This window comes from Pelmatolapia mariae, linkage group LG3_W, assembly GCF_036321145.2.
Source record: "Pelmatolapia mariae isolate MD_Pm_ZW linkage group LG3_W, Pm_UMD_F_2, whole genome shotgun sequence".
Classification (NCBI taxonomy): domain Eukaryota; kingdom Metazoa; phylum Chordata; class Actinopteri; order Cichliformes; family Cichlidae; genus Pelmatolapia; species Pelmatolapia mariae.
Window position 1 is genome coordinate 26,866,073 of NC_086229.1, and position 26,616 is coordinate 26,892,688.

Sequence of the window (26,616 nt, forward strand, 5' to 3'; positions counted from 1 at the left end):
ACCTGACCACACTTCAAATTTGGGGAAACCGACGGTGCATTTGGCGACTGCATTTGGAGAACGCATTTGGAGTACGCTTTGAATTGGGAAGCGTGTGGTCGCTGAATTGGGACACAGCCACAGCCAACCATTTACACTCGCATTTACTCCCACATTCACATCTGTGCGCAATTTAGAGTTTCCAATGAAGCTAACCCCACTAACGTGTTATATCAGTGATCTAAATCACTGTTTAATATGACTTCTTCAGTGAAACAACACATTTAAACGGATTCAAATAATGACTGCTGCTGATGTGCTTGTGACCCATACAAATGTAGGATTTTTGCATTGAACACTTCCAGTCATGGAAATCGTCTGTTGAATGTATGTGTTTGAAATTGCTTTCTTGTTTTGGTTTGCTTTGTTGGTTAGAGTTCCTAACAAATGTCCAAATTATTCTTCTAATGAGGCTATCGACCATTTTTTCAGTCAGTTCTTTTGGAAGAATACATCGCCCTTTGCCATCGTTAATTTTCTTTGAATTCTTAAAATGCACCTGAACTCCAGCTGGTATTGTTTTTGGATTTTGCAGCTATTTATGGTCATCAATTCATTCCTGGAAACCTATTAACCTGTACAACAATGATGCTGCATTGCTGGCTAATCCCAAAAGGCTGATTCTGTTCATCTGGACGGTTTCAGTGGGAGAAACGTTTGGTCACTGATCCAGGTGACTTCTTCAGTCTCAGATGACTGCAGGTTTCCAACCTTGTAAACAGTACATTTGTACAATGACTGAAACTAGCAGCAGTGGCACCTAATATATATTATACTAATATAATTGTTACGGCTGTGGCCATAAGCACTCTGTGTGGGCTGTTTTGTTCTGTCTTTTTACTGTGCTTAAGACTCTTTGCAGGTCCCTCCCCTAATGAAGAGTAGTGAGCAGCTGATTGGACCGTGGAACACGTGACCGCGTTCAAAAAGCCGTTCTGACAGCTCCCAGTGGGAAGAGAGAGAGGAGCGAGCGAACAGTTTGACAGCCAACGCGGTACTGGCCCTGGTTTCCAGCCTATACTTTTGCTGTGTATTTTTGTGAGCGTGTTCTGTGAGAGCCGCTCCTAGTATATTAACTTAGTGCTTAGGCACCCATAGGCTGAAGCGGAAGGGGTGAGCCGCCTTTTTCTTTTGAACAGTTTTCTCCTGTTTTCCGGGCTAGGGAGCGAGGGTTAGTATTGTCATTTGTTTGATCTGTTTCTTCCTTAGGGTTTAGTTAGTTTTCTCTGGTGGGACTTAGTTGGTTTTTGTTTATTATTTTGGCCTGGGTTCACCCTGGAGCTATGCTTCATCACCTTCAATAAAATCACCTTTTTTTTACTTACAACTGGTTTTGGATGTTTGGCTTGGGAATCAGGGCGGGTACTTGCCTCTCCCTGTCCTCAAACATTATGTGCGTCTCTACACATAATGTCTAGGGGCATAACAATAATACACACATATATATAATACATACTAATGATGGAAGAAATGAGCTCAAAGCCCATTGTTTGTTCAGTGAACTACTAAATTTATTTTGGGCCTCAGAAATGCTCAGTCTGTTTGAAAATCACTTATTGTCAGCAATAGAGTTCATTCTGCTTTGTGCACATAAACACATGTGATATCACTTCCTCTTGGTTTGTGATGCAGCGTTTTATGAAATTAGAGCTGCATGAAAATCAATGAAACAGCTTCGTTTGACATCAAAGCAAATTCGATGTCTGTTACCAAAGTCCATCAGATTCTTCACCAGGACCCTTTGTGATAGTTTTCATGTGTCTTACAAACTAAAATGATACACAACATATGCAGTGCTATACACACATGTTTAGTTTTATAACCAAGCTGTTACCTACATCCTGCACCATGTTCTTGCTCAACATGGGAAAAACACAAGACTAGTTTCACATGAGGATTGAAGCCTTTGCTGTTTATTAGATAAGCCACATGCCATTTTCTGGTTAGAACTGCATTCAAAACTACTTAGCCAATATTTTCAGCTTCTTTGGCTGCAACACTTTCAAATGATGAGATTCCAACAATGAGTGAAACAATAAGAGAGTTTGGAAATATCCCATTAAGAAAGAAAAATCAAACATTTGGATTCATTTTAATGAGCTCAGACTTGTTGAAAATGCAGAGGAGCTGGTTGTGAACTGAGCTTCAGAGAAACACAACATACTGATATTCACTGTGAAGCTTTGAGTGGAAAAAAGACAGAAAAACAACATGTGGATCCTTGAATAATGGGAGCTTCCATCTTTAAAGGAATGAAGAGGAAGAAGTTTACAAGGAATCATTTAGAACAGTTTAAAACATCAACTGATTGAATCCATGAATCTGAAAATGCGTTTCTGGGAGAAAGAGACAGACATGTACAGACTCTAACAGGAGGACACTCTTTACACTCAACTCAGCACAGGGACACTGAGGACTGAGTACCCACCCAAAACCCAGGATAAAGAGTTTCAGTGAATGTGGTGTTGAAGGTGTGGAGGTGAATCAGAGTGTCAGAGGAGACTCTGTAGAAGGACAGAGTGCCAGCAGGACAGTCCACATACACTGCTGCTCTGTTAGAGACAGAGGAGGAGGAGGAGGAGGAGGAGATCCATGTTTGTCTGTTATTGTGCCAGATTGAATGAGGATCTTCATAAGAGCAGTTCAGACTCCAGGACTGATTATTGTGTCCAAACCAACAGTCATCGCTGCGTCCTTTCCTTCTGATTCTTCTGTAACTCACTGATATATAAACGTATCCTCTCCACTCGACCTCCCAGTAACAGCGACCAGTCAGACCATTTCTACACAGCAGCTGACGAACATCAAATCTGTCTGGATGATCAGGATATGACTGAACCGCCTCTACACGTGTCACCTTCCTGTTGTTGTCAGACAGTTGGAGGTTTGTGTGTACTGTGTTTGCGTCGATTGTGAGTTGACAGGAATCTGATGGAGAGAACAAACACAATCCAGCTACAGTTATTGATCCATCATCTGTTCATTGATTGACACTTTGATGATGACTCCTGACATCAGAGATGTGAATGAGTGATGTGACAGTTTGAAGATGGTTGAATGTTTGCTGCTTTGTTTTCATGAATCACATTAAAAACACACTTACACTTCTTCAGACCTGGTCTCAACCATTGTTCTCCAGCAGGCTCCACCCTGAAAGGAGGAGGGGGGTCAGACCAGCACAGTCTCTTTCAGCATGCACACATGGACATTACATGGCTCTTATACACGTACTGTTACACACCGATAAAGGAGCAGTCCAACATTTTCAAAAATACACGTCAATCCATATGTGGATCAAACTGTTGATGATTTGCACTGATCCTGGATCTGTCAGTACACCACTGTATTGAATGAGATATGACTGATTCAAACTGTGGCCTTCATTATCTTTATATTCTTCTTCTGTTTAGCTGGAAAGGATGCCTCACTGCCTCTGCTGCTAGCTGTTTTTCTCCTCTTGGTGTCAGTGGGAATACTCTACATGACCTACGAGTGAGTGCAGCGTTGTTTTCATGTGTTTTAATGCCACCTGAAACCTTCTCATGTTCTGATTTAACAGCAGATTTCTCCACATGCACACAGAGAGATTTCTGCCTCTGTCACATAAACAGCGGACCATGTATTTGTTTCATGTTGAAACTATTAAGGGACCAGTGTATTTCCTCAGCAAACACTCTGATCCTCATGTTAGTGCACTGAATCATTCTGTCAGCTGACATCACTGAGCGTCACCTGTCAGTCTCTTACTTGCAGTCTGAGTTATTGTCACATTACTGACAACTTAATGAAGACAAACTGGGAAGTAGAAAATCATCTATGTTACAATAGTATTCTATTCCATCAAAATAGAACAATAAATATTAAACTGTGACTGCTGTTGGTTAGCATACATGTTAAAAATAATCAAATGAAAAACAGTAGCATCTCTGACTGTAGTAATACAAAGTTAAATATGTGAAGATGACAGGTATTTGAATATATGATTATGAATATTTGATATATGAATGATATATTATTTATTTGATTTATATGCAATGTTCACTCTAAGCTGCGCGCGTGCGCAATTGCGCACTGCTCGCATGGTCCCTGCGCACAGAAAATCCCTGTTGCACACAACAAAAAAATCTAACCTGAATTGAAATTAAAATTAAAACTTTAACAATTCTGTTTTGCAGTGTTAGTCAGTAAGTGACTGGCTGCTCCAGTATAGTATTAGAACGATGCCACCTTATCCCATAGTCCAGCCAATGATGAGATTCACATTCGTATATACGCAGCTAATCAATGTCGTTGACAGGCTATGACAGCGTCGTTATGTGCCAACACCGGTGTTTTAGCTAGCAAAGTGGCGTGGCTGATGTGGAGTGAAGCCACGTTAATGACAATGTGTACAACCATTAGAGATGTGAGCAGGACAGACGGAACAATTGATGGAAAAAGTGTGGACTTTATACCAGTTTTTAAATTGTGTTGATAGGCCACGTAAAACCAGAGTTATGATAAAAATATATGCAATGTTTGGTTTTCTTCTTTGTTTGGGTTTTTTTTTCCTGAATACCATCGTTGTTTATATTTACTGCCGGAAGAAACGGTAAAAACGGTGTTTTATGACGAAAACACTCAAAAGCACTCTCCGCCTGTGAGCAAAAACACAGACCAATCAGCTCAGTGTACATAATGTCCTCTTTTCCTGTTTGTCCTTTGGATTTCTGTTTTATGGACTTTGTGTTTTCTCATTCTTTCCTTTTGCATTTGGACCAATAAACACTCCTTTTTGTCACTTCCTTCCTGCTTCTGTATCTTCCACCTGGGTCGTCTCTAAATGTATCTATTTATTGTTTTCACTTCCATTATTTTATAGCGTGTGTTGACTTTTTACAGCACATTGTGACCTTTGTCTACGAAAACCACTGTGTCATGGTCTGGGCGTGGTAATGTTTTGGGCATCCCTCGTGTCTCCTCCCTGGGGTGGAGGCTTCTCTTTGTTTTGACTGGCGGCACCTGTGATCAGTTTGGCTGCGGAGTATTAATGCCAGCGCACACAATCACTCCTTGCCAGACTATCAGCTATTCCTCGTCAGTGAATGTTATCGTAAGTTATGGAGAACTTGTGCAGCCACTTGGTGTTTATTCTCTCTGCTCACAGTTTAAGACGCTGGATTTGCTTTGTGTCATAAATAAAGACATCTCTTTGTTGCTTCATCTACGTCTGCCTCCGTGTGGTACCTGCACTTGGGTCCTCCGTCCTTCTCGTCCTTATGTTTTCTTTTGATAAAGCACAGCTAACAGTTTCCCCTGGCTGCAGAGTTTTTTTTTAAAATTTAGGATAAATTTGTCCTCGGCTTCTCTGTAAAGAGATGAATTTAATCTTAATCTGTATTAAGGGAACAGAAAGATTTTTCCCAAACTGCTGCACTGTTAAATATACTGAGATATCTACAAGTGGTGACTAAAATGTTCCTGGGTAAGTTTCTATCAGAGACCTTTACCATTACTGTTTCTCGGGGCTAATTGACCAGAACTGCAGAGGCTTCAGAAGTTGCCTTTGAATTATGGCTGGCCGATATTATACTGTAAATGGTAATATCGGTATAATGTTAGGCAATGATAAGAAAATGAAATGAAATATTGCGATAGAATATGGGTATTCGTGCATTCGCAGTGTCTTTGTTGTCATACGCACATGGCGGAAAAAGCATGGCGGTGACGGAGAATTAGAAGGGCGAAAGCGGATCGTTGAATGAAACAGATGAACCACAATTGGTTTGTAAAAATGGTGCAACTTCAGTGATGTGGAACTGATTTGGTTTTTGTCCGTCAGATACCCATCAACAAACATTTTTTTGTAGAACATGCAAGCGGTTTGTCGTTATTGACGTGTTTTTCGGAAAATAAGGCACTCTTAAAAGCCTTTAATTTTCTTAAAATGTTCCACTGAACACAAGCTGAAAGTCTGAACTTCAACTGCATCTCAGTTTTTTTTTTATTTAAAATTCCCTTTGGTAATCAATATTAAAAATGTTGTCTCTGTCCAAATATTTATGGACCTAATTGTAGTTTTAATTTTAATTAAATTCTCAACATGATTTATCACTTATCATTAATGTTCCTGCAAACAGACTCCTTGGAGATAAATATCCATGTACTATCCAGCTAGACTCGTGTGTCTGTCCTGCATGTGTGACTGTTCATGTCTCATCTGCAGGAAACAAACAGGAAGTGAGTGAAGGATACAGGAAATGTTTCCAGCTCTTCCTCCTCTATCAGACATTCTCCATACCTGAGAGTGTCCAGTCTCCAGCCTGGATCCTTCAGTCCAGCCGACAGCAGCTTCATTCCTGAGTCTCCTGGATGATTGTAGCTCAGGTCCAGCTCTCTCAGATGGGAGGGGTTGGAGCTCAGAGCTGAGGCCAGAGAAGTACAGCCTTCCTCTGTGATCAGACACCCTGACAGACTGCAGACACACACAACAACAATCTATATGTGAACAGTGATTTTCTGTTGGTCAGATACAATAACATCTATCCATTTCCAGCCATTCAATTTAATTTAACTTGTTTATAAGTGAAAATTCCCAACAGACAACAACAGTCATCTCAAATTGTTTAACAGTGTAAGTTAGCCCTCAACAATATTTGAGAGAGAGCCCCAACCAACAGACCAGCACTTGTTGATGGTGGAAAGGAAGAACTCCCTCCCAAAATGGCAAAGGCTCTGAAAGAACTGAACAAGGAAAGAGTGGCTGCATACCTAGCAGGAAATCAGTGCGACTGGAGGCTGGATCTGAGCCACCAGAGAAAAAAATGTCCCTATTGGCTGCTTCATCAGAGTCTGATTGTGAACAGAAGGAAGACTCAGCTGAGAGCAGTGTGGTGTATACAGAGCAGAGCCCACCATCAGTACAGAGGCCTGTCCATTAGAGAGCTGCTCCAAACATGCAGCACGGCCTCAACTGTACATGAATACTTGGTCACAGCTGCACAACTGTACTTTTGAAAGGCTATTCTCTGTTGCTGCTGATATATATTTTACAGTAAATGAGCATTTGTGCTGCTACCTGATAACAGAAAAATAGTTCTGCTGGTTCCTGTTCTGAAAACACACATTTATAAATGTTCACTTGCTGTTGATCAAAGGTGCCTGTTATAATGTTATGATTGTGGCTCTGCACTCTGAGGGGAACCTTTTTGTGAACAAAATAGATCAAATGTTAACATCCTGGCAGAGGCAAATAACTTCGATTGGAAATTTGATTTGATTGGATTCATGTTTCAGGTCAGATTGACAGAAATATTTGAACTGCTACTGTGTTAAAGGGAATACTGCTGTTAGAAAGCACCTGATTTGTTTCACATCTGCACACTGAATGTTGCACTTCTCATACAGCAGTACTATTTAAATAAGTACACAATACACTACTTTTGAATTCATCATTGAATGTTGCTATAACAATGCCATTAATTGTGATTAAACGTGTTCATGGTTGCCCAGCACTACAAATAATTCTACAAGCGTGACTGATCCACTTTCTAATGTGTGTGTAGCCCACACTGTGTTTCACTGTGTCACAGGTGAGTCTGTGTATCTAGGTTCTATGAGAAGAACAGGATATAGTGAATTAGTCCAGCAGCTTAAAGTCTGACTCCATCCTCCATTTAGATAACTCACACCAAAAACTCAACACCTTTGCCGTTGTGTACCTGACACTAATCTTCGCTTGGATTTAATGCTCTGAACAAAGCTCCACATCACAAGACAAAATAGAAATGAATCAGTCTTTTATTTCTCACTTCTGTTTGACTTCAGCTCTCAATGTCCCACCATAACCCATGGAAAGAATTATTGTCTATTCAGGCTCCTGAGCATGAAGCTGATGAAGGTGGAGTACTGTGAGGGCTGGTGATAAAGATATGAATCCAGGAGCATTGGGTGGATGGCAGCATCGCCATGAAGGGTCGGTGTGAGAATACATCATCATCCACTAAGAAAACCAGTCTGAATGTCTAACGTTCTTGTTATAAAGACGCAGTCACAGTTTGTAGCTGCAGTTTTTTCCTCCTTACAAATTAGAAAACCTTTTTCAACTGCTCCCCACCCGAGCTGTGGATAAGGTGCTACCAGCATGCAGGCTTGGTCTCCCTCACTCATCATCATTCACTGACATTAGTAAGATATGACTGAATCTATATAACACTTATTCTTTTATTTACAGAAAGCTTTGAGTGAAAACGAGGAACTTCTGTCATGAATTGGCTGTGTGCAGGCAAGGCCATGACGTGAAACGTACAAAAAAAAAAAAAAAACACAGCTCTATTTGCTAGATGGGAAACACAATACAAAATCTACACTGGGAAATAAATCTAAACATTTAGAGAAACACAAGAAGAGACACAAAACCATGAGGGAGAACGGGACTGAGGGAGATGCTGACATAAATACACCGAAGGATAACAAGAAAGTGAGAACACATGAGAAACACAGCTGACATGAATAACCATAACGAGACACGGGGAGCAAAACTGAACAGAACAAACATGAAAACATGGAACAAATGGAAAACAGGGAAAACAATAAACACCTAATAACATATTGTACAGCTGAAACAATTTTAGACAATGCCAGTGAAGGAAGTAAAACTAAACATATGACACCAGAGATGATAACTACCAAAATAAACAGGAAGTGAATAAAAATCATGAGTGGAACACCTGAGTGAACTTAGTAAGAGATGTAGAGGAACACTGAGGCAGTAAATAAACTCAAAAATACAAACAGTAACTAAAACTAACGAGACCTGAAGGCTCAGAATACTACAAAATAACATAAAATAAAACCTAACAGGAAAACTGAACTAAGAACCCGTAAAGCAACCAAACAGAGCAGCTACGATAAACAAGAAGTCTAAACTACAAAAGCACCAAACCTGGGACCGTGACATGTTCAGTCTATTAAAATGTCCAGCATGGATATATGAAGAATGTGACACTGCAGTGAAATGGAGCCCTGCTGATGCAGACGGTCTTCTGGTCTCACACTTACCACCTGGTGAGGGCAAGGTGCTATTATGGCTAACACTAGCATCACTGCATGTAGCCCCACTCTTCTCACAACAAAAAACAACTCTCATGGCTAGACTTTTCACTGATTGCCTCATGTTAACTTGTGAAAATATAAAGTCCCAGCAGTACTAGCTGTTTACTATTCTGTTTAAGCTAAATGTGCTTATAATGTGCAAATAAAGCCTGAAGCAGTTAGCACTGTTAGCATCAGCACCAAGCCCTGTTACATTTATACACTGTTAGAGCAATGGCTCCAATCTACAGCCTTCAAAATAATGATTAAAATGCTGTCTCTAAACACAGTCTCATCAGTCTAGATGTTACCAAATTACTTAATGATACTCAGATTACACAAAAATGAAGTCAGGTTAGTACCCAGCTGACAGCCCTATTTGCCAAGTGTTAGAATTCAAATTACGGCTAGAACCAATCAGCTAAGTAATAAGAAACGGCAATCCATCATTACTTTAAGAACTGAATGTCAGTCAGTCAAGGAAACTGCTAAAATTTTTAATGTGTCTCCAAGTGCAGTCCATTAACCATTAACCACAACAGCTCAGATTAGAGCCTAGATGAATGCCACAGAAAGTTCCAGTAGCGTACAAATCTCTACATCAACTTTTCAGAGGAAACTGCAAGAATCAGGCGTTCATGGTCAAATAGCCTCTAAGAAACCACTGCTAAGGAAAAGCAATAAGCAGAAGTCATTTGTTTTGGCCAGGAAACACAATGAGTGGACATTAGACAAGGGGAAATCTTAGCTTTGGTCTGATGAGTCCAAATTTGAGATCTTTGGTTGCACCCGCTGTGTCTTTATGTGATGCAGAAAAGGTGAATGAATGGTCTCTACATGCATGGTTCCCACTGTGAAGAAGGGAGAGGGAGGTGTGATGGTGTGTGGGTGCTTTGCTGGTGACACTGTTGGGGATTTCTTCAAAACTGAAGATTGAATTAGGATGGCTACCACAGCATCCATTCAGAGACATTCCATCCCATGCAGTTTGTGTTTAGTTAGACCATCATTTATTTTTCAACAGGACAATGACCCAAACACACCTCCAGGCTGTGTAAGGGCTATTTGACCAAGAAGGAGGGTGATGGAGTGCTGCGCCAGATGGCCTCAGCTGACCTAAACTGAGTAGAGATGGTTTGGGATGAGACTGGTCGCATATTGAAAGCAAAAGGTCCAACAAGTGCTCAGCATCTTTGGGAACTCCTTCAAGACTGCTTGAAAACCATTTCAGGTGACTACCTCATGAAGTTTATCAGGAGAATGTTAAGAGTGTGCCAAGTAGTAATTAAAGCAAAGGGTGGCTATTTTGAAGATTCTAAAAATATAAAACCAGTGATTCCTGAGATTAGGGACAAAACAGGTTTTATTTTTATGGAGTTGACAAGGTGCTGACGGTGGTGGCACAAATCTGACGGTGGTGACACACTAGTAGAAAACAAGATATTATTTCTTTCAAAATGACCATTAAACCTTAACAACTTATGTAATATCACAAGACACATCATAACAATTCTGTTTTTGCACATTTCAAGTTCTACATCTTAATAGTTCACCAGCAGTTTAGACCCCGCTGGACTTTCTGTACTTGTGTTTCTCTGTGCTTGTTTCCAAAAGCTTCTCTTCTGCCTTTTTTCTCTTTCTTTCAGATCACTGATGTTCTTTATTTTTCCCTCTTTCACTCTGTTTCTCCATCTTTCCCTTTCCTTTATAAGAAACTCTTTCTTCAACTCAGGCTGGCTGTTAATTTTTTTCTCCTTTTTTGATACTCCCTGTTCCTTCTCTTTCGTTCCTCTACTGACAGGTTCCCCTTTGCCATTCTAGCCTGAAATGTACCATCTTGTAATTACTATAATTATTCTGAACCATATGCATTTATACAGATTAAGGATGAATATTCACAACACAATTATGTTTTAAGCAATAGAAATGCTATCCGGTCTTTAAGTCTGATGCCATTAGCCGTTTCCAGGTCCAAACTCCGCAGATCCTTGCAGTCAAAGGAACTCTGCGGCATCACTGAGAGTTACAAACTGTCTAAATTCTTTCATTTTTAATAAAATGATCAGTGTGGCTGAGTTAGACGTTAGCTCGCTGATTTCCACCTACATTCCAACATAAATGAAGACAGAAAACTAAACAGCAGTGACTTTTGTAGGGTTACTGAAGTTGGACTAGCTGGTATATAATGATGTGCTAGGTGATCTCTAGCAACACAGCTATGTTAGCATAACATAAACACAGTGAAGCTGGAGGATGAACGCTAACTTTTTTCCACTTGATAAAAGTTAATGCAAGGGTTTCTGATGGTTAGGCCAACAGTGATCACTGACTGTTTTTAGTGGCTTGTTCAGATTAAACAGAACAAGATAAAAAAAACATTTTAACAGCACAACAGGCTTAATAAACACAGAGTAATTCGGGCCTGGAAACAGTATTCATACATCATCACTTAAAGACCAGCTCTCAGGGGAGAGATAGCTCAGTAGATGCCACACGATCGGAAGGTTGGGTGTTCAAATCCAACGAACAGCGGCTATCCTGGATTTGTAGCTGCCCACTGCATCACTGAGTGAATGGGTCAAATGCAGAGGATTAAGCTTTTTCCTACATGATTAATAATGTATACATAAACAATGAGATTCAAGATGAGGCAAATTCGATAATATTCGACACATCTCTAAAGCAGAAATATCAGTAAAATACACAGGAAGTAATTTGACTGAAATATTAATAAAAAATAACTTCTTATAATTGATGAATAGCTAACTTTTGTTGCATTTGTCAACACCATTAGAAAAAGGGTCAACACCGTCAGACAAAACTCCTGATGGTGTTGACATCTGATAGTGCTGACAAAATACCCTAGTTTCTCTCATAACACATGTTTTTCTTACAGAAGCCATCTTGTTTTTCATCAGATGCTTATGGCCTCTACAATTTACCTAAATTAAGCTCTTTTTACAAAAAAAAAAAAAAAAATTAAATCTTGCATTACATTGACTTTGGTGTTGACGCACTATGGTTGTGACACAGAGTTTTATCAGAAAGATAGGCCATAAATCAAATAAAAACAAAAAAATTATCACAGCAGTGACCTCATGGCATGTGTATCAACCAGGAAATGGTAAAAGGGTCCTCAGAGTGTTGGTTTGTCTTTAAGTCAGTTGGGTTAACACTTGTATTCATATTTTTAACCCCAAAATTGGGTTTTATCTGGCGGACGAATCACTAAAACATGGTTTGAGGTGAGAGAGGATTCAACAAGATGTGGATGATGCAGGCAACAGTGCCCAGTGGTGAAGAATGAGGTGACAGTCTTCTTTTCCAGACAGAAATAATACATTTGATTATATTTTCACGATGAAAATCTTCAAAAAAACCCCAAATTCTAATATATCCAACAGCTCTGTGAAAAACCTGCATAACATAGAATCATAGGAATCAAACTGGAAGATCTGAATTGAAGTCCTGCTAAAGTGACGACGAATCAGATACAAATCTTTTTTTGAGAAAACAGCTTTTAAAATATGATTGTAAAATTCAAGATTTTTCTTTGCAAGGAAGACACAAACACTGAACCAATACCACCAGTAACCCCCTAAATATCGAAATGTGGTGCCATTAAAGGCATAATAATTTCATTAATGCCCAACACACACCAAAACATGTAATTTGGACATTTTATTCCCAAAGAAATCACATTTATATATTATGGGCACAAAGGAGACCTAAATCTCTGAATTAGCCAGTGAATTCCTTTTTTTAAACAAACAAACACATGATTATGAAAAGTTTTACACTGTATTTCAGTGTCTAATAATCCACTCAAATGTAAATAAATGTTCACTTGACAGCTCTTTAAAGGTTACCTGCTTATGCAAAAATATAAATCACATTTTAAATAAGCATCTGTGGAAAAGTTTGAATCCTGACCTGAGAGTTTCCACTGTACAATGTGACCTCTTTAGTCCAGCAGAAATAAGCTTCACTGCGGAATCCTGCAGGTCAGAATTACTCAGGTCGAGCTTTCTCAGATTAGAGGACTGAGAAGTGGGAACTGAGGACAGAGCTTCACAGCTTGTCTCTGAGAGGTTACAGCCACTCAGTCTAAAAAAAAAACAAAACAAAACAAAAAATACTCATGTAAAGATTGTTAATATATTTCAGAATTTTAAATCTCATCTTTTAAAAAAAAAAAAAAAAACTTAACTAACATACATCATCATATGCATGAACTTGAAATTACTCAAATTACTTAATTTTAAAAAAACAAAACAAAATGTCATTTGCTTTAACCTCAGCATATTCAGTTTACAGTTTAAACTTTGAAGTCCAGCAGACAGAAGCTTCACTTCTGAATCCTGCAGGTTTTTGATACTCAGGTCCAGCTCCCTCAGACTAGAGGATCGAGAGCTGAGAACTGAGGACAGAGCTTCACAGTTCTCCAATGAGAGTTCACAGATGTTGAGTCTGAAAATAAAAACATGAAGACTGTTGTAAAAGTGTGATCAGGGTGCAATAACTATTCCTGTATTTTAAAGAACCCTCTTATCTTGAGCTGAACGGGTTAGTAAAACTCTTTAACTTAGAAATGATTGAAAATGCTAAGAAACAACAATAAATGGATACAGTTAACTTTTACTGGCTAAATCGTTTGATTGGTTAATTTTGTCAGTTGATAAAAACAAAAAAGCAAACAAACACAGAAATAAACAACCAAAAAAATGAATACAAATTGATCTGACCTCAGAATATTCAGTTTGGCGTGCGGACTCTCCACTGCATTAGACAGAAGCTTTACTGCTGAATGCTTCAGGCTGTTGGTACTTAGGTCCAGCTCTCTCAGACTACAGGACTGGGAGCTGATCAGTGATAACAAACGTTCACAGCCTCTCTCTGACAGGTTACAGCTGCTCAACCTGAAAAAAACAAACAAGCACAAAACCAAGCAATATTTGTGACAATAATAATCAATATAATACGTCTGTGTACAGTACAATGCATAATTAACTAAAAAAATGTATACAATTTAAATGTAGGAGAAGAAAAATACTTTAAATTTGTAGAAACACAATTACACCAACATATCTAAATGGAGTGAACAGCAGGTAGTTTTAGTGACATTAGTTCAGAGTCTGCTGACACAGGCCTGTGGGTACTACAGTTACTACAGTACTGTTGGTCACTTTATTAATTCTAATATCTGTGATTAGTATAAATCTGGTTATAAATAATTTATCACATGCTGGACGTTGTTGAGACTCATTTTTTTGTCGTTTTCTTTTTGATTTCATAAAATATCCTGAAGGGCAGCAGCTAGTCATCATGGGCTCCTCCACCATTTGGTTTAGAATTCTAAAAGAAGCCTGTAAATCTCATCAAAACATGATTGGAAAATAGAATAAAATCGTTTCAGATGCATTTTTATATTTTAGATCCACAGCAACAAAGTTCACAGCAGAACCCCAGAAGGTTGATTCTGTTCATCTAGATGAAGCGTTTTCAGTGGGAGAAATGTTTTGTCACTCATCCAAGTGACTTCCCAAGTCCTAGCTGACTGCAGGTTTCCCCATCCTTATAAACAGTACATTTGTACAATAACTGAAACTAGCCCACTGAATGAACAATGGGCTGTGAGGTAAGTTCCTTGATCATTAATATGCCAACTGCCATGACCACTGATCAACAACTACTGATCTAAGCCCATTGATCAGTGGCCATGAGTACCATTCATAGAGAGCAGGGGACTGGCTGCAATCACAGCATTGTAAGATGGTGAAAGGTGTACCCTTAGTCCCCCTCCTCCATTCAGAGATGGTCTTTCCCTTCTCATTTAAATTGCCTCCTTGACTCCCCGCTCAAACCAGCATTCCTCCCTGTCCAGGATGTGTACATCCTCACCATTGAAAGAGTGTCCACTGGCCTGTGGGTGTAAATAGATGTCTTTGTTCAGTAATTATTATGCTCATTCCTTGTGTACTGTGAGTAACACTGGATTTTAAACACTAGCTGTACAAAACTGTTCCTGTTAAAAGGTGTATATAAACGGATGAGCTGAAATGCAGACTTAATGGAGATTTTGCTGTCAGGAAATATCAAAGGCAAAGCACAGATCCATCTCTTCCACTCAGGCCACAGAGAGACAGACAAACATTCTCACTCAGACATGCATCCGGTTTAGATCACCAGTTAACCTGACTTCATGTCCTTGAACGGTTTCAGGAAAATGTAGAGTACCCAGAGAGAACCCACTGTAATTTTATGGGACCTCTGGTTATGGCAGCCTTACAGTTAGATATGGTTACTGACAAGAAACAGGACCTTAGAAGCAATTTCAATGATGAAGCCGAGTTTTTCCCTCCATACTGGATTCAATCAGGGCAGCCATAGCAGAGACTTATTTGAAAATAGGAATGTGCACTGAAGGTGAGCCACAAACCAGAACTTGGATTACAAACATAAAAAAAGATGTAGGTACAGTCTGGTAGCTGAAGTATTTGCTTTAGAAACAAAAGAACAAAACTCCAGGAGTAGGAGACAAGTGAAAAACCTGAGGATAATAAACCTGTCAGAGGGGCTGAGGGATCAGAGCTCATGCGCTTATAGGCTGGATCGGATTGTCCTTTGGTTAAAGGTTCAGACAAAAATGTCTCAGAAATGCTGACATGTACTGCTAGAGTGAAACATTAAAAGTATCACATATTTGAATGAGTGACTGATGATCATTTATTTCACTTTTTTTTTTTTACATTCCATTCACTTCCACTTATCCTTTTCAGGGGCGCTGGAGCCTATCCCAGCTGTCTTAGGGCGAGAGGCAGGCAGACACCCTGGACCAGGGGTGGGCAATTCCAGGCCCCGAGGGCCGGTGTCCCTGCAGGTTTTAGATCTCACCTTGGGTCAACACACCTGAATCACATGATTAGTTCGTTACCAGGCCTCTGGAGAACATCAGGACATGTTGAGGAGATAATTTAGCCATTTAAATCAGCTGTGTTGGTTCAAGGACACATGTAAAACCTGCAGGGACACCGGCCCTCGGTGCCCACCCCTGCCCTGGACAGATCGCCAGTCTGTCACAGGTCTAACACATAGACACAGACAACCATTCACACTCACATTCATTCCCGCATTTACGCCTACGGGCAATTTAGAGATTCCAATTAACCCCTACTAAGTGCATGTCTTTGGTCTGTGGGAGGAAGCCGGAGTACCCAGAGAGAACCCACACAAACACGGGGAGACCAAGTAAACTCCACACAGAAAGACCTGAACCTGATGGTGAAATTGAATTCAGGACCTTCTTGCTGTGAGGCAACAGTGCTAACCACCGTGCCACCGTGCTGCCCTCCAACTGTCTTAGGGTGAGAGCCAGGGTACACCCTGGACAGGTCGCCAGTCTGTCACAGGGCTAACAACATTTTTTTTTATGTTTTGAAACAAAACTAGGTTCCTGGAACTGAGGACACCGTTTTTTTGTTTTTGTTTTTGTTTTGTAGGAACATGATTTTAAGAATGAAGGTACAAAGACATATTTACTCACAGAGCTTTGTTGGAGGCTTTGACCACTGGCAGCAGCCTCAGAAGAGCCTCCTCTGAAGCAGAATATTTCTTCAGGTCAAACTCATCCAGATCTTTTTCTGATGACAGTAAGATGAAGACCAGAGCTGACCACTGAGCAGGAGACAGTTCATCTGTGGAGAGACTTCCTGATCTCAGGGACTCTTGGATCTCCTCCACTAGAGAATGATCATTCAGTTCATTCAGACAGTGGAACAGATTGATGCTTTTCTCTGCAGACAGATTATGACTGAGCTTCTTCTTGATGTACACTACTGTTTCCTGATTGATCTGTGAGCTACTTCCTATCTGTGTCATCAGTCCTCGTAGCAGACTCTGATTGGCCTGCAGTGAAAGACCCAGAAGGAAGCGGAGGAACAAGTCCAGGTGTCCATTTGGACTCTGTAAGGCCTTTTCCACAGCACTCTGGTAGAAATAGTACTCTGCAGATACTACTGCTTTTTGATTTTTAGATAATTTGGACCACGTAGAGGTTGTTTGTTGTTCTTCCAGCAGATTGAGTCCAGAGTTGATGAAGGTCAGATGGACATGAAGAGCAGCCAGAAACTCCTGAACACTCAGATGGATGAAGCAGAACACCTTGTCCTGGTACAGTCCTCTCTCCTCTTTAAAGATCTGTGTGAACACTCCTGAGTACACTGAGGCTGCTCTGATATCGATGCCACACTCTGTCAGGTCTGATTCATAGAAGATCAGGTTTCCTTTCTGCAGCTGATCAAAAGCCAGTTTTCCCAGAGACTCAATCATCTCCCTGCTCTCTGGACTCCAGTGTGGATCTGTCTCAGCTCCTCCATCATACTTGACCTTCTTCACTTTGGCCTGAACCACCAGGAAGTGGATGTACATCTCAGTCAGGGTCTTGGGCAGCTGTCCTCCCTCTCTGGTTTCCAGCACATCCTCCAGAACTGTAGCAGTGATCCAGCAGAAGACTGGGATGTGGCACATGATGTGGAGGCTTCGTGACGTCGTGATGTGGGAGATGATCCTGCTGGCCTGCTCTTCATCTCTGAATCTCTTTCTGAAGTACTCCTCCTTCTGTGGGTCAGTAAACCCTCTGATCTCTGTCACCATAGAAACACACTTCGGAGGGATCTGGTCAGCTGCTGCAGGTCGTGTGGTTATCCAGAGGCGAGCAAAAGGAAGGAGTTCCCCCCTGATGAGGTTTATGAGCAGCACATCAACTGAGGTGGACTTTCTAGGGTCAGTTAGGATTGTAGTTTTGTGGAAGTCCAGAGGAAGTCGACACTCATCCAGACCATCAAAGATGAACACAACCTGGAAGTCTTCCAAGCTGCAGATTCCTGCTTCTTTGGTTTCAGTAAAGAAGTGATGAACAAGTTCTACCAAGCTGAACTTTTCCTCTTTCAGCACATTCAGCTCTCTGAAAGTGAATGGAAATATGAACTGGATGTCCTGGTTGGCTTTGTCTTCAGCCCAGTCCAGGGTGTATTTCTGTGTTAAGACTGTTTTTCCAATGCCAGCCACTCCCTTTGTCAGCACTGTTCTGATTGGTTCATCTCTTCCAGGTAAGTCTTTAAAGATGTCTTCTTGTCTGATTATTGTTTCTGGTCTGTCTGGTTTCCTGGATGCTGTTTCAATCTGTCTGACCTCATGTTCATCATTGACCTCTGCAGTCCCTCCCTCTGTGATGTAGAGCTCTGTGTAGATCTTATTCAGGAGGGTTGGGTTTCCTGCTTTAGCGATTCCCTCAAACACACACTGGAACTTCTTCTTCAGCTTGGATTGAAGATGATGCCGACAATTTTGAAGAGTCTCTGAAGAAATCATTTAAAATAACGGAAAAAAAATGTTTATTTCTTTTTCCTCTCTGTTTTTAATTTACCATTTTTACATATATTATACTTTTTCTAAAGAAAACCTGTCCAGATCTGAAATTATAATAATGAAGATATCCTATAAATTTTAACTGTACCACCCAGCTCTTAAAGTCCAGTGTTGCCAACTCAGTAAGGAAAATCGCTATTGGCTGTCCTAAAAGTCACCTGAAGTTGCTAAATGACATCATTGCCTAATTTGCATCGTTGGTCATGCCTGTGTCATTGTAACAGACACTGTTAGAGAGAGAAATGACATTGTGAAAGAGACATAAAGTGATTAAAAAACACCCTAAATGCATTTGGAATGTACTTAGAACTACAAATCACATTTATTTTAGCAAGTATTGCTTTTTTTAATGTCACAATTCCAACGCTCCTCCTTTATCCGGACTTGGGACCGCAAAACTGACCCGAAACATTCACTCTGGCAGATTTACTTTTGTGTGTGTGTGTGTCTTTTTAAGTAGTTTTAAATAGGGATGCAACGATACCAATTTTTTCAAACCGATCCGATACCGATACTTGGATCTGAGTACTTGCCGATACCGAGTACAAAATCCGATACTTCTACCACACACAAGTTAAACTTAACCAGTAGTAAAGAAACGACCCCAGACAACTCTTTAACACAAACGAAACGTTTACTGAACGTAAGGGCAGAGACAAATACTGTACAACACATCCCTTTTTTAAACTCAAATGATATTCCAATTTCTTAACCAAATGAAATACACTGTATAAATGAAATAATTCCATTTCAAATTATATTAAACAACCCAACTTATGTTATCACCTTTTGGTAAGTGACTCACTAATATACACTCCAAAACACGTTATATAACTCCACTAAACATACAATATTCACACATGGGCCCCACACACACTCACATTCACACTTGTTGCAGGCCTGTTTGCTGCTCACGCTGGACGATGGAGAAAAATCCTCTTCTCCCCAGTAAGAGCACAAAAGTCTGACTTACAGTTCCGTTGCTCGGTAGGTCGCCGTTCACCAGTCCCACACTAAATCCACTCCCTGCGGACCCGATGCTGTCTCTGCTACAGCGCGTTAGCCCGTCACTGTCCAGCTCTCCGACAGTCCATAGCGGCTGCCTCCGAGGCGCAGCCAAGCAGTCCGGGCTAGCCTTTAGCCTCGGCGGTCGTAGCTGGAAACACAGTTTTCCACGGTGGTGCGACCGTTGAAACAAAAAGTCACTTCACCCACACTCTGTTGCGAAGCTCCCACACGGTTAGCTTTCTAGTCACACACTCTTTTGTGCTAGTTAACCTCAGTAAAACTAGCCGAGTCTCTCACTTTGGCTCAGCTAACCTCTTACATCTCTCCATGCCGTTCTCTTCTCCTCCTCCATTGCAACAGATACACAGGTCCCGTTTTATGCTACCTTCACGGGCCTCCAGAAAATTAGAACTCTGAACAATATTTTAACTCCCTTCAGAGTTACATACCATAAAATAATACTTTATGATTAACATAACAGTTTGATTGCTCTAATTACCTGTATTTACCATGTGACATATTACAGGGCAAATTAAATTCAGGGTACAGTTACATCACATAACTGTGAACACCTTATGTTACCGTGGCGTTCAAGTCCATGGGAATTATGAGTATCTACTCCCAAATTCCCATCCGGGCTACATTAGTATCGGTTCATGGTATATTCATGTTAACATTTACGAGTACGAGTACGCACACATTTGACAGTATCGGCCCCGATACCCGATACCAGTATCGGTATCGGTGCATCCCTAGTTTTAAACCTTGTGATCAACAAAACGTAACAGTAAATAAAGAACATTTTTATCCATTAGCAATCAAAATGGACATAGCAAGCCTCACCAGACAGCTTAGTTTGAAATCGGATGTACAAGATGTAGCTATGGCTCTGCAAGGACATCCGATTTCTAAGTTTGCAATGACGTCTTTTAGTGCATTGATTTATTTTAGACAAAGAAAAATGTACATTTACCACTGCTCCCTCCCTGTTTTACATATTTAACGACTTTGTCACTATATTTAGCGACAAAGTCGTTAAGTTTGCAACACTGTTAAAGTCAAGAGTAAAATGGGAGAGAGACGTGACGTTTAATAATCCACATTTTACTGTTTTACTCTTTGGTGCAGATGTGGATACTGTATTGTTCTTTCTTTGTGATTTTATATGTTTAAGTCTGTTTTTTTGCTTGCTTTTAGTTTGTTTTTTGTCCTTTTGGGAGCTGACACAAGGTCTAAGGAGATGGGGTTTTGGGGAGGTAATGGGAGGAGAGAAGCTGCAGAGAGGTCGTAAGACTGCAACTCTGCTTCCTGGTCCCAACTCTGGACAGTCACATTTTGGGGGTTTAATAAATATGGCCAGATTTCTAGAAATGAGAGCTGCTCCATCCAAAGTGGGATGGATGCCGTCATACAAGACCAGGTTTCCTCCAGGAAGTTTCAAAAATTTGTCAGGGGCTGAGTCTTTGACTCAGCGTTTTTTTATTATTTTGTAATGTTTTCTCATGTTTACATAATGTTCAATTCATGTGTTGTTCTTAAGTTAAGGGCTAGTGAGTTATTTTGTACTTTTTGATTATTTATGAGATAATCTTAAGTCTTAGAATTATTATTATTTTTTTCGACTTTCAGTTAGTTATGGGTCTCTTTATGTCCCCTGGTCTAAGTCTGTTCTAGTCTTCTATGTCATGTCTACGTCCCTCCTTGTTTCCTATTTTATTTTGAAGAGGTCTTGTGTCTCTATGTCCAGTGTGTTTTAGTTTCACTTTTCCTGTAGTGTCATGAGGGTCATTTGCACTGTGTTCCCATGTGCCTCCACTTCCCCTAATGACCTTATGTGTATATTTAAGTCCTCTGTCTTCCTTTGTTTTTTGTTGCGTGAAAAATACTTTTGGATTGCCTCAAAGACTCAGAGATTCCGGGAAACCATCAGATGATTCAGGAGGGGAAAGTGGTGCTCTACCTGCACTATGTATAGTGCAGGTGGAGCACTGCTGACTTTGAGCAAGAACATTGTCAGATAGTGAAGGGAATACTTCGAGGACATTCTTAATCCCACTGGCATGTCTTCCGTGGAGGAAACAGAGTCTATGGACAGGGGGGACAACTCGTCTATCTATGGGTGAGGTCACTGAGGCAGTTAAACAATTCCTTGGTGGCAGAACCCCTGAGGTGGATGAGGTCCTTCCCTAGTTCCTGAAGGCTCTGGATGTTCTAGGGCTGTCCTGGCTGATACGCCTCTGCAATGTTGCCTGGAGATCAGGGGAGGTACTCATGGCAGACCGGGGACTGGCAGACCGGGGTGATTTTTAAGAAAGGCGACCGGAGGGTGTGTTCCAACTACAGGGGGATCACACTCCTCAGCCTTCCTGGGAAAGTCTATGCCAGGGTGCTGGAAAGGAGAGTCTGTCTGTTAGTCGAACCTCGGATACAGGAGGAACAATGCGGTTTTCGTCCTGGCCATGGAATATTGGGTCAGTTCTTTACCGTCTTGAGGATACTTGAGGGTGCATGGGAGTTTGCTCAACCAGTCTACATGTGTTTTGTGGACTTGGAGAAGGCATTCGACCATGTCCCTCAGAGTGTCCTGCGGGAGGTGCTTCGGGAGTATGGGGTGTCTGGCCCATTGGTACGGGCTGTTTGATCCTTAGAGAACCATTGTAAGAACTTGTTCCACATAGCCAAATCTGAGTCCATGGTCCTCAGCCGGAAAAGGGCGGAATGCAGAAAGAATGAAATTGCGGATACAAGCGGCGAAAATTGGCTTCCTGGGAAGGGTGGCTGGCCTCTCCCTTAGATATAGGGTGAGAAGTTCAGCCAACAGGAAGGGGCTCAAAGTCGAGCCGCTGCTCTGCCACAATGAAAGGAGCAGATTGAGGTGGTTTGGACATCTGACAGGGATGCTTCTTAGGTGCCTCCTAGGTGAGGTGTTCCAGGCATGTCCCACTGGGAGGTGGTCGTGGTCAGAGTGGTCTTGCAGGCATGGATTTATGGGATCAATGCAGCTTCATTCCCCTACCAATACATCTTCTAATGGGCATTTTATGTTGTTTATGTTTATGTTATTTTTCTTTTTGCCCTTTAAAAATCTATATGGAATACTACTACTACTACTACTACTACTAATAATAATAATAATAATAATGATAATGATAATAATAATAGTACATTTTATTTAACAGCACCTATCAAGACACCCATGGACTATTAACAATGGAATAAAACACGTAAAACAACAATGACAATGAAAAACAACAAAAATCAAATTACTTACAAGATAAAATAAACAAATTTCACAGTGAATATGTAGATTTGAACAGATGGGTTAGGAGTTGAGATGTAAACTGGGCGAGAATGTGGGGGGAATGGGGGGAAACTGGGGGGAATATTTCTTATATCTGGGGTAGAGAGTTCCACAGCCTGGGAGCAAAGCAACTGAAAGCTCTGCTTCCCATGGTGATGAGACAGAAAGAAGGCACAGCAAGCTGGGTAGAAGAACAGGATTGAAGTGAGTGGGCAGAAGAAGTAGTGCATAACAGGTCAGAAAAGTAAGGAGGAGCAAGGTTATGAAGGGCCTTGAAGGTGAGCAGAAGAAGCTTGTACACAATCCAGAATTTCTCAGGCAGCCAATGAAGTTCCTGAAGAACGGGCGTGATGTGCTAGTAAGAGGGGGTTCTGGTAATAATGCGGGCAGCGGAGTTTTGAACCAGTTGAAGGTTATGAAGGGATTTTTATGGGAGGTAACGAGACTATGAACAAGAATGGACATAGACTGGGTGGAAAGAGTAGGAGGTAATCTTTTAATGTTGCATAGATGGAAATAGGCAGAATGTGAGATTATTGATGTGAGATTTAAAGGATAGTGAACTGTCTAGGATGACACCAAGGCTCTTAACCTGAGGTTAGGGGAAAACTGTGGAGTGAATAATAATAATATATTAATAATAATAACAATAATGATTAATAATAATATTAATTCATGTAATAATATTAATATTAATAATAATATTAATATTATCATTATTATTATTATTATTATTAATAATAATAATAATATTAATAATAATATTAATTATAATAATAATATTATAAATAATTAATAATATTAATTATAATAACAATATTAATCCGTGATTAATAATAATAATAATCAATAGTGAGTGGGAAATGATTTACCTTCAATAAGTTGAAGTGCCAATAAGGAGAATTTTAGTTTTATCTTCATTAAGCTTAAGGAAATTAGAGCTGAACCAGAATTTTAATTTGGATAAACATTCTGTAAGGGAAGAAGGTGGGAGAGAGGAATCAGGCCTGTAGGAGACATATAATTGGGTGTCATCAGCAAAACAGAGAAAATGAAGATCAAATTTATGGAAAATGATACCAAGAAGGAGGATGTAAATTAGGAGGAGAAGAGGGCCTAAGACTGACATTTGGGGTACACCTGAAGTGACTGGGTATAGACAATAGTCTATTATGTATGCTGTAGAATTAAGCTCCTGCTGTCTGCTTTTTCTTAAATTGAATTCTGAGGTTATACACTCTCACATCTCAACAAATCATGCAAAGAAAACATTTTTACACAAAAAGGTGAACTCACCTTGCTGAGCAGACAGATCAGAGTATAAACGTAGCTGAGAGAAAAGAGAGAGATCTACAGTCTGAAGATGTCTGATCATTATCCTGCAGGCTTTGTCCCCTTTCTTCTTCACTGTGTCAATGAAGCAGCGTGCCTTATCTGCTCTGACAGGGTTCTTCTCCAGTATCGATTCTTTCTCCAATTCATTTAAAACACCATCACTTACAAGGGCCTCAAGGAGCTGTTTAAGGAGTTCTGTTGACACCCTCCAAACAAAAGCTGACCGCACCTTGAAAAGCTCCTCCTCTATAGGAAATAGAAAGAAATGTAAACACGAATCCCATTAAAACCTTGCCCTTTTAAAACTAGAAGTTTTCTCTTTTAACATTAGAACGGCTGGATCCAGAGCTAGCTATATCTGATTAATAAATAAACATACAGGGGACTGTAACTAGATCATGGCTCTAGACTAAGTTTTTGCTACGGTTGCACTGGTGCACCTAACTTTTTTTTTAGGTACACCAGCACAAAAGTTAGGTGCACCCAATTTTTTCAACTGCATCGCTTAAAACCGCAGTTTTACATGTTCACTTGTTTTTGAAAATTGCTGTCCAAACAGACAATATAGATTTGTTAATGATTTACTAAAAATCTTGTCAGCAAAAAGTTCTTTATTTAAAGTAAGAGCAGAGCTCTACAAGAAAGATTGTCAGGATCCTGGGTCATTTAAACCAGCGTTTTGTGCTTCTTCGGTGCCTCCTGGGTGAGGTGTTCCAGGCTTGTTCCACTGGGAGGAGGCATGTGGTGTTCATGGTCAGAGTGGTCTTGCAGGCATGGATTGATGGGATCAATGCAGCTTCATTCCCCTACCAATGCATCTTCTAATGGGCTTTTTATGTTGTTTATGTTTATGTTATTTTTCTTTGTGCCCTTTAAAAATCTATATGAAATAATAATAATAATAATAATAATAATAATAATAATACATTTTATTTAAACACACCTATCAAGACACCCATGGACTATTAACAATGGAATAAAACATGTAATACAACAATGACAACGAAGAACAACAAAAATCAAATTAATTACAAGATAAAATAAACAAATTTCACAGTGAATATGTAGATTTGAACAGATGGGTTAGGAGTTGAGATGTAAACTGGGGGGGAATGGGGGGAAAAGTTTCTTATATCTGGGAGTAGAGAGTTCCACAGCCTGGGAGCAAAGCAACTGAAAGCTCTGCTTCCCATGGTGGTGAGGCAGAAAGAAGGCACAGCAAGGGTCCTAGGACATTTGACCCAGCGTTTTGTGTTTATCATTATTATGATTTTATGTTCTGGTTTATTTTGATGATGTATTTGGGTTTAGACTTTTTAAATTCTTTGGGTTTTGGTTCTGTGCTTCCTCTGTCTGCCCGTGTGTTCCCTCCTTCTGTGTCTCATACACTCGTTATCCCAGTGTGTATTTAAGGCCTGTGTTTCTCTGTATCAGTGTCGCGTCGTTAACGTCTGCTCACCATCTGCTCACCATCTTCCCTCGTAGTGTGTTCCGTCTGCCTAGGGCTGGGCGATATTATACTGTTCACGGTATACTGGTACAATGTTAAGCAATGATAAGAAAATGAAATATCACAATGGAATATGGGTAAAACGCACATGTGCAGTGCCTTTCTTTTCATAAACACATGGCAGAAAAAGCATGGCGGTGACGGAGAAGGAGAAGAGCCAAAGTGGACTGTGAAACAGATAAACCAGAACAGGTTTGTAAAAATGGTGCAACTTCAGTGATATGGCACTGGTTTGGTTTTTGTCCGCTTTTTGTCCATCAGCCACCAAAGCACATTTTTTTGTAGAACATGCAAGCGGGCCGTCGTTATTACCGTATTTTTCAGACTATAAGGTGCTCTTAAAAGCCTTTAATTTTCTCAAAAATCAGCAGTGCACCTTATGTATGAATTCTGGTTGTGCTTACTGACCTCAAACCAATTTTATGTGGAGCATGAGTTTAGTAAAGTTAGACTTATCTGACTGTTTTGTTTCGCTTAATGCGCCTTATAATCCTGTGCGCCTTATTGTTCGAAAAATACGTATTTGACTTATTTATTTGGCACACTGCAGTAGTAATGGGATTTCCGGCTCTTTTTAGAGAACCAACTCTTTCGGCTCGGCTCACTAAAAACCGCCGGCTCTTTCGGCTCCCAACCAGCTCTTCAGGTTGTTTTGTTGCTTTAATTAATTTATTATTAACAAAAATAGAAAATTATGCACAAAAGGAATTACTAATGTAAAAAAAAAGTGGTTTTATTTATATATGTTTATATATAAATATATTCGGTGGCCCCTAGAGACAAAGCACGTACAAACTCCAAAACATATTTCTAGCATTAACTGAACTTCCAAACAGAGCTACCTAGATCACTTAAATTACACAATTGAAATGAAAGCATATGTGTATTGTTTGTGTATTTATACACAAGCACTCATATATATTCA

The 26,616-nt window shown here is 40.2% G+C and overlaps 2 protein-coding genes across 2 annotated transcripts in view; both read right to left on the bottom strand.

Moving 5' to 3' along the window:
- Positions 1-26,616, bottom strand: part of LOC134621491 (NACHT, LRR and PYD domains-containing protein 12-like) — a 328,927-nt gene that overhangs the window by 90,345 nt on the left and 211,966 nt on the right. The window lies entirely within an intron of this gene.
- Positions 2,100-26,616, bottom strand: part of LOC135932493 (protein NLRC3-like) — a 62,873-nt gene continuing 38,356 nt past the window's right edge. Inside the window, exons 7-12 of the mRNA XM_065469981.1 lie at positions 24,143-24,427; positions 16,655-18,467; positions 13,857-14,030; positions 13,045-13,218; positions 3,143-3,189; positions 2,100-2,967 (exon numbers count right to left, since the gene is read on the bottom strand). Of these exons, the coding sequence (XP_065326053.1) occupies positions 2,435-2,967; positions 3,143-3,189; positions 13,045-13,218; positions 13,857-14,030; positions 16,655-18,467; positions 24,143-24,427 (3,026 nt within the window). The 3' untranslated portion in view covers positions 2,100-2,434. The remainder of the gene's footprint in view (positions 2,968-3,142; positions 3,190-13,044; positions 13,219-13,856; positions 14,031-16,654; positions 18,468-24,142; positions 24,428-26,616) is intronic.